The following is a 16,313-nucleotide window of genomic DNA, read 5'->3' as shown; positions in this document are numbered from 1 at the left end:
GTGTTGCAGTTGCTCCCAGCATATTTATAGCTTATTTATGTCTGCTCTGGCTCTCTTTGGATCATATACTAACTTGTGTCTCACATCTGAAATGCATGTTGGTCTATGGACTACATTTTAAATATGTTTAAATGGTTCTCAACTGTCTGTCTTACATATTGTTGTACATAGTTTAGCAACTCAAGCTCTTCAAGCTTCAGTAGAATTTGCTATAGACTCCATTTTTGTGCTCAAATCGGAACCAAGTTCTGCTTTCGAGCAGGTACTGTAGCTTTTTTGGGGTGTTTTTGTTAACAATGCAAATCAAGCAAAACAGGAATTTAATCAGCACTTCTTTTTAATGTGACTGCAAAATCTTATAATGCAGCTTATGCTGAGATTTGTTTAGCAACCGACAGTTTTAGCAATTTGTAACTGTTGTGGCAGCTTATTCATCATACAGGCTTACTGTGGTCTACTAGTTTACTAGTTTACATTCTACCTGGGTTGCCAATAGGGAAGTTGCAGAGTGCCCTCTTTGCTTTCACATTAACTTGCTGTTTGGTTATGCAGAGCTATCAAAACCATGTAATTAGTAATTACTTCCATTTAGTACCTTTGCCTTACATGTAAATTGTGCTTTAAGCACAGCCAGTGCATTAAACTTCTGACCAAGTGTCCATATGTTAGGATTTGGACGAGAAGCTGCTTCACTATTGCCACAACACCAAAAATGCCAAAGGATACTTCTGGGACGCCAGTGGCTTTGACACCATAGGAATGAGGATGAGCTCGTCTTACAAAACCTAGCTACCTTCGTGCACCTCAGCTGTACAAAGTAAAATGTCTATATTCTAGATCAAATCCATGCCAGTAAAAAAACTCTTCTACCGAACGTAAACACATAAGGTGGGCTCACGTTGGGAAAAAGAAGTAATAGCCATTTGGCGCTTGAATGATGGATCTAGGGTAAAAACTGACACGGTAAAGTCAACTTTGAACTGCGCAGAGATTGAATGTCAGTGATAAGGACGCGAGCCAACTAGGCTTGCATTTGAGATTTGATTGTTTCAGCTGTAGCAATCTGATTCCTCTAGCTCAGTTTAAAGACTCTTCTTGGATAGGATTTATTACAAGGCAGGAGACTTAAGTCTCTTCCATAAGATTGCCTGCCAGAAAAGTGGTGTTGCTGTGATAATTCTGTCAAACCATTGTGTCAGCCAAGCAACGCAGACAGTCAAAATCACGTTCCAAGAGTGGTGACAGTTTCCAGAAAGCACATGATCACTCCTTATAAAAATGGAATTAGCTCTGAGTGTAATTCTTGTGTCAGGGTGTTACTCTGCGTGATCTTGTGTGCTTCTCTTATTATGGTTGTGCACACACAAAACTATTGTAATGCTCTGCTGTGGACGTTTCATTGTTTTGGCTTGAAACCAGACCCTACTTCTTCACACTGTAAAATACAAGCCTATAGTAAACAGTCATTATAAGGTTTGCATTGAAACGAAGATTTACTAATGAATGTGATCTGGAATGCATTTCTTTTTGTTCCAAAGTGTATTTCCCAATACAAATTATTTTTATTCAAATGGGACTTGTAAAAGAAAATGCTGGCAGGATCACTTACAGTATGTTGTGGAAGTGTTTTGCATGTGTACTAGGGAAATTGAATGCAAATCCTTCTAAGTCATGCAGAGTAGCACTTTCCCAAAGAATCAGACAAGCAGTGTCAAAACAAGTAACACAGAGCTCCACATTTGGCCACTTAACCACCGGGGCAGTCAACATGAGGTCAGGGTTGGCGTAATCACATACAGAGATTATAAAAAGCTGTTCTGGCAGTGAACCAGGAGAAATAAATGGAAATTTTCTTTCTTTTCTTTTTTTTTTTTTAAATTCACTCATTATCACCTACTAAATCATGCTGAGTAGCATTTTACCAAATAATTAAACTGTGGTCAAGGTAACCAACCCTGAACTCCAGGTTTAGCCACTTAGCCATAGCAGTCAACACAATGTCATGACCTTTAACCCTCTAGCCTCTCAGAGAGAACTGTGCCAGCCCAGTGAAAGAACTTTGTGAAAAAGGGTGTAAAGTGTGGTACAAATAAGAATTCTCTTTTATTTTATGATGTTTCTTGCTCCTTAATAATGATGTGTAATCCATTTAGTACAAATAGGTACTGTATGTGTAGGCTTAAAATGTTCTGCACTGCATTTATTTTCAGAATCTCACTTTTATAAATTGCCACGTCACTTTTGATATTGAATTGCTGCTGAAATAATCCTTTAGCCCTTAGGCAACAAATGACCTTCCCAGTCCTCGGCCCCTCACGGAAGCATTTGATTTTTCAGGAGCTTTAACTTGGCGCATTTATCATTTTAGTCATGTACCGTGCACACCAAAAAAATCGCAAAGAATTCAAGGGACACAATAGAAGAGGGTAGGAAGCTCTGAGAGAATAGGAGATGATATATTGGAGTGAAAACTAATTTCCAACCTGTCTGAGGAAACACTCTCTCTCGCTTCCTCCCCCAGGCTGTGCTCTGCCTTCTCAATGACCTTATCATTGCATTATTATTATTTTTGCTGATCTTGATTTATTATGTTTATGCTCTTCCACTTTTGGCTGTTAATTTGAGTGTGGAGTTGGGTTATAGGTTATAGTATTTTGAAGGATATAATGTTTTTTTCTGTTTTTGTTTTTTTTTAGCACAACGTATAAAATAGTGAAAGAGAGTGAGGGTGTGGGCTGAGCAATGAGTTAGTGAATAAGATGTAAATCATTTGGGAGTGGGTATGATTTGAAATATGATATTGTTTTTCTTATATATTCCAGTTTTTTTCTGTGTATTTTTCTTCTGCTGGAGGAAAGGAAAGGTGTGTTATTTGACTTTACAGAGTGGCTGAGGTCATAGACATAAACCCTCTGTAACTGTGCGTGTGCGTCGTATGTCAGCGAGGTAAAAGATTGACTTCTGTGACTTTGGATCAATGTCTATATGCTTTCATCCATCTGAGTGACAGGGAAGCCTGTATAAAATACATCAAGCTAAATGGAATTAAGTTTGTCAGGTTTATTTATGTGGATGTCTCTGCAGCAAGAGGATACTGAAATTATATTGATCACTGAAGCTGATTGGCTGGTTCATTATTCAGTCCCTGAAAGCTTTAAAGTGCCTTACATTCTGCACTGAAAAATTAAACCGGACACTGTTATTCAATTTTTTAAAACTATTTCAAAGTTAAATTTAATATTGGTGCTCTGTTGGAATGTAACTGTTCCTGATGTTCTTTTTAGACTGATATTTCCAAATGGGCTTCCAAGTGAGTACTCCCTTGTCTCCATCTGGCGGGTAAGAAGAACTACAAAAAAAGATCGGTGGTATCTTTGGCAGATATTTGATCAGTCAGGAGGCAGTCAGGTTAGTGCCAATATATATTTTAATTGTGTGTAATAGTTTGAGTATGTACACAGATATGGTGCGGTGACAGTCCTCTTCTTTACATCTCAGGTAAATGTTGTGGTTGACGGCGACAAGAAGGTGGTGGAGTTTTCTTTCCAGAGCCTGCTGAGGAACACTCTCCGCTACACTTTTAAAAGCCGTGACCTCCATGCCCTGTTTGATCGCCAGTGGCACAAGCTGAGCATTTCTGTACAGACCAATGCCGTCTCCATTTACATGGACTGCAAGCTAATAGAAAGAAGAGTGACTGATGAGAGGGCCAGCATCGACCCCAGTGGGCGCACACTGATCACAACACGAATAGAGGATGGACGGCCTGTAGATGTATGTCCCATGATAAACATGTGTGGAGCACGTTTTTTTTCTCAACTGCAAATTTAGCAGTTTGTTATTCAATATGTTCACTTATCCAATATGAAAGCACCGCTACTGCTTTCAAACAACATTCAAAACATGTGTCAGGTGCATCTTAATCAGTTTAAGTCTTCAGTTTTACACATGTTCATGACATACTCAACACATACAGTGCTGTGCAAAACTCTTGGGCCACTCCTCATTTCTTTATATTTTGTTCCCAGTGAGACAGGCTCGAGCAGTTGTTCTTCAGTCTTTCTGAAGGTCTTTCAGAGTTTTTCTTTGGACATTGGATATTTTTTCATTCATTTTCAGTCCACTCCTTGTAACTTCAGGGGATTATTTTATTTATTTGTCAAGACACTTAAATCATAAATCAATCTTGTGTCTACACATAATAGATAATTTGGGAAAGAACCAATTTAAAAAATATCTTTAGGCACTTTGTTTCTAGCAGATTGGTGCCAAACACATATTTTTTCCACCATTTCAAATGCCTGTCAAACAGTCCAGTTTGACAGGCATAAATATTGTTTTTGCACCAATAAGGTGATTCCCAAAGAACCAGATAATTTCAGAAAACTGGACAATTGGAAAGCACAGCTATTTACAACAGATGAACATGATCTGAAAGTCATGTCCTTAAGAAATAGGGGGGGGAAGCAACAAAGATCTGACAGATGCATCTGGCCCATTTGTTGATCCGTCTACGGTTCACTGAAGCCTCAACAGAAATGGCCAAGGAAGAGGAACAGGGAGAAAAGGCTTAGCTATGCTAAATTACATACACAGCCACAAGTGGCAAAAGGTCTTATGGAGTGATGAACCCAAATTTTAATTTTTGGGGTTCAAATTTATGGAGCAGGTTTGCAGAAAAGCAAATTTCTACAATCACTTGTAAAATATCGTGGAGGCTCTGTAAGGGTTTCAACCAGTGGTGTTGGGGATCTTGTCAAAACTGATGGAATCATGAACACAGAAAAGTACTGGGATGATATGAGATGATGTGGGATGATCTTGAATGAGAACATATTAAAAAGCAACCAACATCCAAAGAAGAGCTTTGTATGTCCTTCACGAAGCCTGGAGAATTATTCCTGAACAGTACTTCAACAAATTACTAGTAAGCTTGACTTCAGGCTGTGCTGAAGATTAAATAATAATAGTGGTGGTCATAGCAAATACTGACTCTCAAGCTCATTTGAATAATATGTTGCATTATAAACTATATTTCCACGTATGTTTGCACATTTTTTAATGAATCGCTGTACCTGTTTCCAATTTTCCTAGCGAAAACGAAAAAAGGAGGGGTGGCTCATAACTTTTCCACCATACTATAATAGATGGATGCTTCTACTGTAGTGTAAGCTTTTAATGTCCCCTTTGAAAGCTTGTTTTTCGGCTGTCGGCACCTTGTTTTTTTAATCATTTGCATGAGAGGAGGGAGCCTTTTTTTTAGCTAACACTAGCAAGAATGGTTAGCAAGCTACATCTATAGATTGTTGGGTTGCTATTAAACAAACAGATAAAATACATGAAATTCACTCAACAGAACTGGAGCAAAAACGTCTTGGACAGGCTTTTAGTAAAGTTTAACCACACAACAAGCCATATCATTTTTCAGATAAATGAATTAAAAATAATCTAAAGGCTACCAGCACCAGAAACAGTCCAGAGATCCAGTTACGTCCACCTGTGTGAGTAGAGTTAGCAGACAACTAGCAGCCTAGTCTTCACCCACCTGTCACTTCAAGCAGCAGCAGCGCTTTTAATGCAAATGGGTGACCTATAAACAAAGTAACTCCTGTACAGCTTTTACAAAAGTGGGAAATTAGTTAAAAAGAGCATATTTATTCACTTTTATTCAATAATGCAGTACTGGAGAAGAAACGTGTTTATTGTGCTGAGCAGTAACCATGTTTATTCATGTTTATTCAAGTCAGGCACTTTAGTGCTGGAGTCTGTTGGGTTGCTTTTGGAGTCAGCCTGAAGTGACTATTCAGTGAACTGCATTTGTTGGCACTTCCGCATTGGCTTCATTTTTCAGCCCCGGAGGTGGCCAAAGTGCCAAAAACAACAAAAGGTCACCTTGCCATTAGGTCAGTCGTGCCTCTGGATAGACCTTGGCTTAAGAAGGATTAACAGCTGACTTTTTATCCTTTGTGACTGATAATAGTATAAGTAACACCTCAAAAAAACCAACAACATAGGTTTCAAATTCTCCTCTGAACCAGTTGCAAGTCATGCGGAAGTTGAAGCTTTTTAAAAATATATGTTATGTTTTTAATGTGGTGCTTTGGAGATGTTTTGCAGGCGACAGGAGTTGCAGCGTTGGGACATTATGGCTACAGTAGCTGACAAGTGAACAAATTGTGCTGTCTGAGCCAGTGAAGTGTAGACATTTGTCAGTTAAAAGAGGAGCATGACGAGATGACGAAACTGTTGAATAATGCTGTGATTGTCTCCACAGATTGAACTGAAACAATTTCTAATCTACTGTGACCCTTACATAGCTGAGCTGGAAAACTGCTGTGAGCTCGAGGACCCAAAGGTAAAACGCTTTAACACCTCAGAAAACAACTGAATTTACTATTATTATTATTTTTATTTACAATAAAGACTAAGAGGTAATGAGCTGTAAAAAAAAGACATTTGTGTTTTGTTATGCATTTCACAAGTAAGAAAATAAATTAGGTGACTTTTTTTCTTTAAAAAGTGAAAGACATTTAAGCTTCTTGGTAATCGTGTGCCACATACTGTACGGCTCAACTTTAACCATTACATAAAAGTGTAAGAAGATTTTTGTGTCATCCACAAGAACGCCCGGCCCCAGTTAGAAATGAAATAAGATAGAACTTCTATCATCATAAAATCATTAAGAGCTAATGTTACGGTGATTCCAAATGGAGACGTGACCTTTGAACTCTTGTCATTGCATCTCTCCCTAAGCATCCTGCCATGTCAGTGTAAAGTTACTCTTAGAGAATTCTCACAACCTTGAGAAGCGCTTATGACAGGTTGTAAGCTTCACATAAGCATAAAAAGGTTGTCTGGGTGAAGTGTGCTGCACGTGACAGTGGCTTGATTTGTTTTTTTGCCCTGAAGCAAGAACACAAAGGAAAGCGTCTAAGTAGTGAAATTTCTGTATTGATCCAGTGTGGAGCCGAGAGGACATTTAATGGGACTGCCCCTCCCCTGGTTACAGCTCAGATCCCCTTGATGCTGTCTCAGCCAGCCCCACAGTCCATTGACAGATGTCACTGTCCAGCTGAAAAGGTACACTCAATTCAACCCAGCAGGGGCTTCTAATTGAGTGAATGTAATGGCTGCTGAAACTGAGCCAGCCTTTGATTTGACGCCACGTGTACTCAATCCGATATGGGCATTCTAGAGACTTTTAAACACCATTTATATCAAAAACTATTTTTCTGCAATGCCAACCAAACACATTACAGTCTAAATGTATTTACAAATGCAGCTATAATTCTCCCAAGCATGGCAAATATGCACTGTGCAATAGATCTGTGAAGCTGTAAGGAATTATTTCACCTGCAGATATTAATGTTGCCTACAATAACAAACTAAGATGGTACAGCCGCAAGGTGATCTCTTTTATCAGTGGAAATAGATGTGAGATACTGGAATATACTTGGATAGTAAAAAAAAAAAGATTGTATTTTTAAGTAACATATGACTAAAAACATCATTGCTTACTGCAGGTGCAGTATATTACTTGTATTTCTTTACTGGCAAAACAGAAGCAATATTTCTGTTATTTCAAATGCAGTTATGGTCCGATGCTTATACACACTCATCATGCACGTGAATGTCGTGGTAATTTGTTTGAATTGTTCTTTTTCCAAGTTGGAATAACTGTACAACATATATCTTTAATCACTTAAAAAAACAAGAATTTGGTGCATAAGTTTCAGTTTATTTTGGATTTTCTTTCATCCACATAAGGTGAAAAGTATACATACAAGCTCAAATATATAAATATATTCGCAAAACACTAATCTGGATTAGCTGGTGCTTACAGTGTCTTTTGACTTGACAAAGCCAAGTCCTATTGACATCTTACTAATAGTGTGATTGATTACAACTGGTAGTTTCTCTTTGCCAGCATAAAAAAACTGACGAATATCACAAAAATGGGAAAGTCCAAGGTTTTGGATAAAGCCGGCTAACATTAAGGTCGAGGAATGGCTTCACAAAAGCCCCGACCTCAGCCTTATTGAAAATCTACCTAAACACTATGTCTGTGCCAGGATATCAACCACTTTAAATGTACTCTACCAGTTCTGCCAAGAAGAGTGGTCAAATAACCAGTCAGGATTCTGCCAAAAGCACCTGGTTGAGGTGCAACTTCCTAAGGGAAATTTAATCAAATTTTAGTGGGTGTGTATGGATATTTGAGGCTGTGTGTAGGCTCTGACCCTGTGTGAATTGGAGAAAATCCAAAATAAATTCAAACTTTTGCACCCAATTGTTCTTTTTTTAAAGTCATTAAAGATGTATGCTGCACAATTCTTCCACCCTGGTAAAAAGAAAATTTCGAAGAAATCATTAAAAGCCCAGTATTACCATGGGATTCGTACCCACGATGTGTGTAAGTAAACAGCTGACTGCAACTGTATGTTAAAAGATTCATGCTGTTGATATAAATGTGTCTACGTATAGTTTCAGTCCTGCATGTTATGTGTGCACAGGCTGGTCTTCCAGGCGTAGCTGGACTGCCAGGACAAAAAGGAGATAAAGGGGAAAAGGTAAGGGCCAGATTTTTAGTGCTTTTTGATAAATGTGTTTGTCTTGACATCTATTCAAGGGAAAATGGAGTTGTTCAGGAAATGTTAGTGATTTCACAGAAGTCTCAACTTGATCTTGTCAGCATTGTGTTCAGCACCTTTATTGCAAATGACCATAGTTTTGTTCTCAGATACTCTTAGCTGCAGCTGTGGGTTTGCTTTCTGGGCAGTGTTGCTGGTTTTCCAGGACAGCTACAAGGTCTAAATGTCAAGAAAGACAGCAAGTCCCCGTAGGACGCATTTATACTTCATTGTTAGAGGAAGAGAAATAGAGCTTTCTTTCAACAGGGAAATATCTATATTGGAATGCCTAGCAAAGTCCATGTTCTGCAGTCAAGGTCCTTTGGAGAGGCTACTGTGCAATTATCTGCAAGCATTCACATTTTCTCCCAAATATCCCAAGCAGTGTGAATTGGTAAATCATACATTTGTTCAATCACTTGAAAATTGGTGTAGTTTAAAAAAAAGATTCATGACAGCTCAATAGACAAGTGGAAATGTAAATTGTAAATGCCCAGTCACTGAAAATTGTGGGTGTCGCGTCAGTTGGAGGACAAGAAAAACATGAAGGAACCATCAAATACCAAGACAAAAAGTGTTATTATTCCCTAGACAAATCACATTGTTTGGAGAGTCAAATCCCCTTTTAGCTGCCTGTACAAGGTTAAAAAGTGACAAAAGGGAGAAAGCTCTGAATGAAAAGAATTCACAGGGACGAGCAGGTGGTGGTACTGTACGCCTGATAAGACTATATGGCTTTTGGGGGTCAGTATCCTAATTACCATGATGTGGCTGTGGGATTAAGATATGTAGGATGACTGTAAGAGTTTTTGTTCCGTGAAAACCAGTCATTTCTGCAAGGCACAAAAGCATCATTTTAAATCATTTATACCTTTAGCATCCAACTCTGGAATTTGTAATCGGGCTTTTTTGAGCTTTCTACACCGTGAGTTGTTACTGCTGCTAAAGTGGCATCGTGATTAGTGCTGGTAATCCTTTGAACAGCACCAAAAATGTACTGCCTGTGTGCAAGCATATGATTATAGATTGTTTTTCTTTCTAGCAGAGTAAAAAGGACTATATTTTGTCACTTTTGCATGCCAGTTGTCACAATGTCACTGAAAATCTGGAGACACTGAACATCTGTAATTGTTAGAACAGATACATAACAAATAATAAAGACATGGATGCTTAATCCTTTTAACTTTTTTAGCTTTTTATTTTGTTAGCTGATGTTTAAAATAGGCAGCGATCATTTTAAATATCATTTTTAAACTAGCTTTGTTTAAGAAAGAAAGAAAGAAGCAAAGGAAAACAGGTTGCTCTAATCAAATACGTTGATGTGCTATAATTGGCCTCTAATGATTCTTAAATGACCCAGCAGAGATCGGTTCTCAAGCTGTAATGTGTCTGTGCATTTGGAATGTGGTTGAAGTGCTGGTGATTAATTAGTTTCTGGTAATTGGTGTGGGTATTTAAAGTGGGTAAAATATAACAGGCTGCTGGTTCAGTTTGCAGTATAGCAGGCACTGTGCAAGTTGTCAGTGCTTTTGTTACATCAAAAAATAGCCATTTAATGTCCCAGTGAGTGTTAACCTGGTACCTAAACGATGTCCAAATAGCACTTTAGCACATATCTTTTATCTGTCTACAAATGAACCAACAATAATTTGAACATGCTTCTCACCCAGGGCCCTTCCTTTTTTATTGTTATTATTTTTCTGCAGGCCACATCGTGCGCTATGACTCAGTTACTCATACTGTTAACACCTGAAATCTAATTTCAGGTTTTCAACAAATCAATACTTGGCAAGATTTGTTTACTGATTGAACAACAAAATTTATAACAAATCCTATTACTGGCTTGAACACTAAATCGATGGCGTTAAGCAAAGACATGATCAGGGGCCACACATTCATGACTAAGCCATCTTGTTCAGTCAGTTAACACACCACCGGTATTAAAAGCAGAAGCTAAAAAGAACCCTGGTGATTTTTTGGTAGTTATATTAGACCAGCTGTTGCGACTGCTGATAAGATAAATGTGATTTTGCTGCCACATTGAATAGAAACTTATACATGAGCTAAACTAAGAGCCAGGCACACTTCATTTACATTTCTAATATAGTTCTATTTTCACCTTTTTTTCTTGATCTTTTTATTCACCTCTTCAATCACTTTTTATTCATGCTATGATGTAGTAAATTAGCTGCTCAAAGTGCAGAACACACAAAAACCATCCATCCAGCCACTCTCTTATGCTTATCTAATTCAGGGACGGGGGAGCTGGTGCCTTTCCCCGCTCCCGTAGGGTGAGTGCTGGGGTACACACTAACAGCTTTCTAGTGTGACACAGAGCTACAAAAATCATTTTCAATAAAAATATAATCTGCAATTCAAGTTTAATACTTGTTCATATGCAGATGACAATTGAAATCAACACTTCAGCTATAGCAGCATGAAACCATCTGTGTACTGACAGTAAGATACACACACTGGACACTTTATTACGTAGGTATACCTGTTCATCCACTTAATGATGCAAAAATCTAATCAGCTGATGACATGGCAGCAACATGGCAGATCAGTGTATTTAGGTGTGCAGACATGGTCAACACAGCCTGTTGTTAGAACTTAATTATAAGAATGGGGAAGAAAGGTGGTTTAATTTACTTTGAATGTTGTTGGTTTGAGAGATCTGGTCGGTAGTGCCAAACAGGCAGAACCTGCTCATCTGCTGGGATTTTAAATCCTGTAAACCCTTAAAAAATTATAGGATTTGTGAGGAATGGTCTGAAAAAGAGAAAATGTCAAGTATGCAGCTATTCTGTGGATCAAAATGCCTTGGTGATCTCACAAGCCAAAGGAGCATAGCCAGACTGCTTTAAGCTGACCAACCAGTGTGTGCAGAAGAGCAACTCTGAGCTCTCTGAAGTTACGTTGAAGCAGATGGGCGACGTCATCAGAAGACCACACTGGGGACCACTCAACTAAAAAAGAGAAAAACTGAGACTACAATTCACATGGGGTCACCCAGAATCAGAAAATAGAAGATATAAAAATGTCACCTGGTCTAATGAGTTTCTGTTGCAACATTTTATCCTGCCTTTTATCAATGGTTCAGGCTGGTGATGAATGGAGAATATTTTCTTGGTACATTTTCAGCCCCATATAGGCATCATTTTTGCTGACCATATCCACAGTGTACCCATCTTCTGATGGCTGCTTCCAGCAGTATACTGTGCATTATCACCAAGCTTAGATTATCTCAAACTCTATACTCGAATGTACTTAAAGTGCCTCCACAGTCACCAGATGTCATTCCAATAGAGTACCTTTGAGATGTGGTAAAGCGAGAGAGTCACATCATGGATGTGTAGCCAACAAATCTGCAACAACAGTGTGATGCCATCGTGTCAATATGGACAAAAATCTATGTTAAAGTTTTCCATTGTGCTGTTAGATTGATACTGTGAAGAATTAAGGCTTTTCTGAAGGCACAAGGGTCCAACCCAGTACTAACACTGGGTAGCTAATAAAGCTGCCAGTGAGCATATACTAATGTAGCTAATTTGGCATTTTAATTAGTCCACAAACCACACATTGAAAGATGATCAATAGTTTTGGTCACCCAATTGTGAAACTGTAAGAGTTATGATTTTGATTTGTCAGGCTGATCTACATGTGATGTCAAACAGTGTAGGCTATATTCTATTCACTGACAGTAGCTAACCTTTCTACACAAGTGGCAGTTTGTTCTTATAATATTAATTATGCTTTGATAGTCAGTCATTTATTTATTTATTTTATCTTATTTACACTGGCCTTGTTGTAGATTCATCTGTGTGGTATATTATGGTAGCATTTCACTTCTTCTACGTTATATTTAATTCTCATTGATCCCTGAGTTTCTAAGGCCAGTTTCTACCTGTTTCTCCCTGGTGGAGTGGACTTACAGGCGCTAGATGTTTAGAAGAGCTGAAGGTTTGCGTTGTCAGACCACATTCAGGATGCTTTCTGAGAATCATTTCTGTACAAACTAAAAATCCAATTTACAAAAATCTATTTTAAGTTAAGCCAACATTTAGAACTTCCATTTGTTATGAGATAGAGTAGGGTGTGTGTTTCAGTGTGTGATTTTTCACAAGCAATGGGGCAGTGTTTGTGCAGTCTGAGCCATCATAGTTCATTTTGCGCAGTGGAGGGCTTTGCCTGCTTCAAAGGTCCAGAATGATTTTCATTATGGAAACCTAAAGGAAGCGAGAGAGAAATGCAAGTGTTGAAGAGATGTAGCTACCAACTTACAAATCCTTGGCTCCAGAGCTTCAGTCTTAAGAGACATCATTACTTATGACTTGTGCATATCTGTAAAACTGCATAAATGTTCACCAAACTAATTTTTTAGGGGCTTTTAAAATGTAAAGTACCTTTCCCTAAGCAATTTATTTTCTGCTTTTTTGTTACGTGCACAACGATACACCGCATACTGTTTAGGGGGGGGGGGGACTGCTGCTTCGTGTGATGCCACCACACTCAATTAAATTATTATCTGCTCTTAAGTGTTAGACGGCTTGTTATATTTCATCTCGCCAGCTGTTTTCCTATTATATTATTTGCTTGTTCCTATATATAACACTACAAAGTTGGTGCCATGAAAGTAAATTGTTTTGTGTATGGAGGTACAACAATTACAAATCATGCCACTTGATGTAAAGACTTGTATACAGGATACCTTTGTGTTTCTGTCCTTTTAACACAAGCTTCTCCGTCCTGATTGTTGCCTCTGACAGGATTTTGTAAGGAATCTTTAGCTCCTCCATGATTACAGATAGGAATTTATGTTCAGATCATGGGAAAATGGACAAATTATGTAAGGAATTATACATTAGTATAATAAAAACTAGACTTATAGGTTTCTTAAATGCTTTGTTTAGTTTGGCAAGACCCACATGTTGCTGTCATATTGCTAGCCCAGTATTCATGGGACAGTTAAACAATGAGAAACTCTGATTTATATTACAATACATTTAACAAGGGGTAACAAAGTCATATAAAACTCTGTTATTGAGGTAATCTTATAAGACTTGAGAATCTCCTTCTGTATAAGATTAAAAATAGTCCGAGTATACTTACTAACAATTTAGATTGACTTTGTAGAGATTAATCAAAGACATCTGGGCACTTTAGAGCATTTAAACAACCAAAATGAGAAGTGCAGGCCAATCATCGTGACCTACACAGAGGGTTTCTTGGGAAAATGGGTGGGGATTACTTTTGCTGTGTTACTCTGACAGAAAGTACTATCCCGCATTACAGTGAGAGTTTGATGGAGGATTCTAATGCAGTGCAAAGGGATTAAACTGCTATGATTAATCCAGAATCCCTCAGGAAATTAAACAGATAAGTAGTGGGTTATAAGAATGCAGCTTACTTGAAAGGAAATCCATTTTCTATGGCCTTGCACATAAACCCTGGTATTACTAGATTTACAGCTCCTGCATGTACTTGCTCAAAAAATAAATAAATAAATAAAACAGAGGCGTAATGGCGAAATTAAAACTTCTTTCCCTTTTACAATACCCATAATTTGTTTTGCACCATTTACAATTCTCATGCCCTTATGGCTTGTGTTTTCAATTAGTACCCCCTAATTCAATTTATACCCATTCTACCTCTAAAGTGAGTTATAATAGGAATTTCACTCAAGATGGTTTATTATTTCACTAACACTTTGATTGGCTGTCAAAACCTTTCATTGCTCCTATTGTAATAATAAGTGTTGTACTATTATTAGCTTTTTAAAAGGTTCGTGTCAGTGGGTGAAAAGAAAACTTTAGTGGGTGAAGAATGAATGGGTGACAGCATTGTGAAATATACATACCACGGACAATGCATGAATGTCTCGCGTCTAATATGAATGCTTAACATGCTACAATTGTTCACATGACCAGTGAATTATCAAATGTTTTGTATTTTTAAAAGGTAGAGTGGACATGCTCAGAATAATGGATGCAATAATAAGGCTCATCGTTTATCCTCCAGCCTAGAAAGCAATTCATTTGTTAAGTTAGCAACATTTTCTTGTACTTTCCAAACAAACCTATTGAGAGCCAGCAAACAGGGCTCGTAATGAAGATGTCACAATGAATGGACATTATGCTTAATTAGATTCTTAGCTTGCAGCATGTTCTACATTTGCTTAATTTGCTAAATAACAGTCCAGCCTCTCCTCTCAGCAGCACTGCGGACAGTACCTCTTTCTTTTATCCTCTCTCCAGTCTGTCTTTACTGTCTATAAAAGTATATCCCTTAAGACACTTAAACTTCTCTTCCTTTTTTGCCCTGTCTTGTCTAACTTTCTAAAAATAATACAGTTATTAAAACAATATGATGACTCCTAATGGGGTTCAGATATGCACGTTCCAGTTGTTGAGAAACAGTATCCTGATCTGCAGCTGCTGAGGTCCTGTGTCAGCAAGAACTCTTGGAGCAGCTGTAGGAGCGAGATCGTTGTTGAAATGACAAGTGTTCATAAAGCTATTCACTAATGTGTGAACGAGAGACCTTTCACTAACAGGTCCCTGTGTTGTTCCTGTTGCAGGGGAACACAGGGGAGGCTGGGCCCACAGGAAACGGAGGACCCAAGGTAGGTCACTCGCTGAATGACTTGCAAAGCTAACACTCCTCAGTGTTGCTTTGCCCTCACACTTGTGACTAAGGCTTTGAGGAACGCGGGCTCTACGTTTTTGTTTTTTTTTAAGATATGTTTTAGTTACAAATTGAGTTAGTGTTGCTGTATGGTATACAGATGCTTAAATAGCAGATGGCTCTTTTGATTAAGTGATTTATGGAATCTGTCAGTGCCCCTCTCTGAGATTATTTTCTAACATTATTGGGTTGATTTACTGGCCTGCTTGTGGTGACCTCATCAGAGCAACACAGAAAACAAAGCAATATCAAAATCGAATGAAATATAAAGGTGCCTGCTCAGTACGGCTACCGCTATCCAGTTCCAACCAAGTTCAGGTCCAACCAGCGGCATTTCTAGCTTGGTCGTGTGCCCCCACCGGACATAGTTGGCAGTTTTCCCGAGTGGGACGCCAGCGAGAGATCATGTCCTTGCCACTGCACTCGAAATCCCGGCTAGATGTTTGGGCTGTCTGTCCTGAGAAGATGTCTTGCATGCGTGAGCCTCAGTTGCACCTTCTTAATGAAGTCCTTCTCTGTTGAGTGAAAAACAAGTGACTTGAATAACTTGATGCGCATTTGTGAAAACATGTAATTATGTACAGCCTCCCTGAGTAAAAATTAGGACTCAAGAGTGACAAGCAATTCACAGGAAACTTCAGAGGGCAAGAAAAATGCAGATATCTTTCATATGACATTTCAGATTGACGCAGCACTTGTTTTGTTCTTTACTAATCCAGTCTCGTTCCTGATAGTGTTGAGAAAATTACCGTGTTTGCAATTTATTTCACTGCAGTTGCTATTTATTCCCTTGCATATTGCGTTGTGTGATATTGTCATCAGTTAGGTTGTTGACTATCAAATGTGGCATCTCAGATGCATGTGTTAATCTCCTCTGCTTTGGGAGGCCAGCCAACTACTTACAGTAATGCTGGTACAAGGGTGTTGTCTCTATATCTTACACTGAGAATACCTTGCAGTATATCATGGAGTGGAAAGAGGGGGTGTGGGATTTTG

At 38.4% G+C, this 16,313-nt stretch overlaps 1 protein-coding gene across 5 annotated transcripts in view; it reads left to right on the top strand.

Moving 5' to 3' along the window:
• LOC102311109 (collagen alpha-1(XIX) chain) overlaps positions 1-16,313 on the top strand; it is a 103,024-nt gene that overhangs the window by 5,419 nt on the left and 81,292 nt on the right. For 4 of the 5 annotated variants that reach the window (XR_006053246.1, XM_005915483.3, XM_005915482.3 and 1 more), the window contains exons 5-10: positions 3,285-3,408; positions 3,499-3,774; positions 6,275-6,355; positions 6,961-7,080; positions 8,514-8,570; positions 15,211-15,255. Coding sequence is in view for 4 of the 5 variants with exons in the window: in XM_005915483.3 (XP_005915545.1) it covers positions 3,285-3,408; positions 3,499-3,774; positions 6,275-6,355; positions 6,961-7,080; positions 8,514-8,570; positions 15,211-15,255 (703 nt within the window). In the remaining variant the exon portion in view is untranslated. The remainder of the gene's footprint in view (positions 1-3,284; positions 3,409-3,498; positions 3,775-6,274; positions 6,356-6,960; positions 7,081-8,513; positions 8,571-15,210; positions 15,256-16,313) is intronic. The other variant, XM_005915485.3, reaches the window with a different exon arrangement.

Source organism: Haplochromis burtoni, unplaced genomic scaffold (assembly GCF_018398535.1).
Source record: "Haplochromis burtoni strain Fernald_Lab_line unplaced genomic scaffold, NCSU_Asbu1 Contig_12, whole genome shotgun sequence".
Taxonomy (NCBI): Eukaryota; Metazoa; Chordata; class Actinopteri; order Cichliformes; family Cichlidae; genus Haplochromis; species Haplochromis burtoni.
Note: the sequence above shows the minus strand (reverse complement) of the source record. Positions and strands in the feature narration are given on the sequence as shown.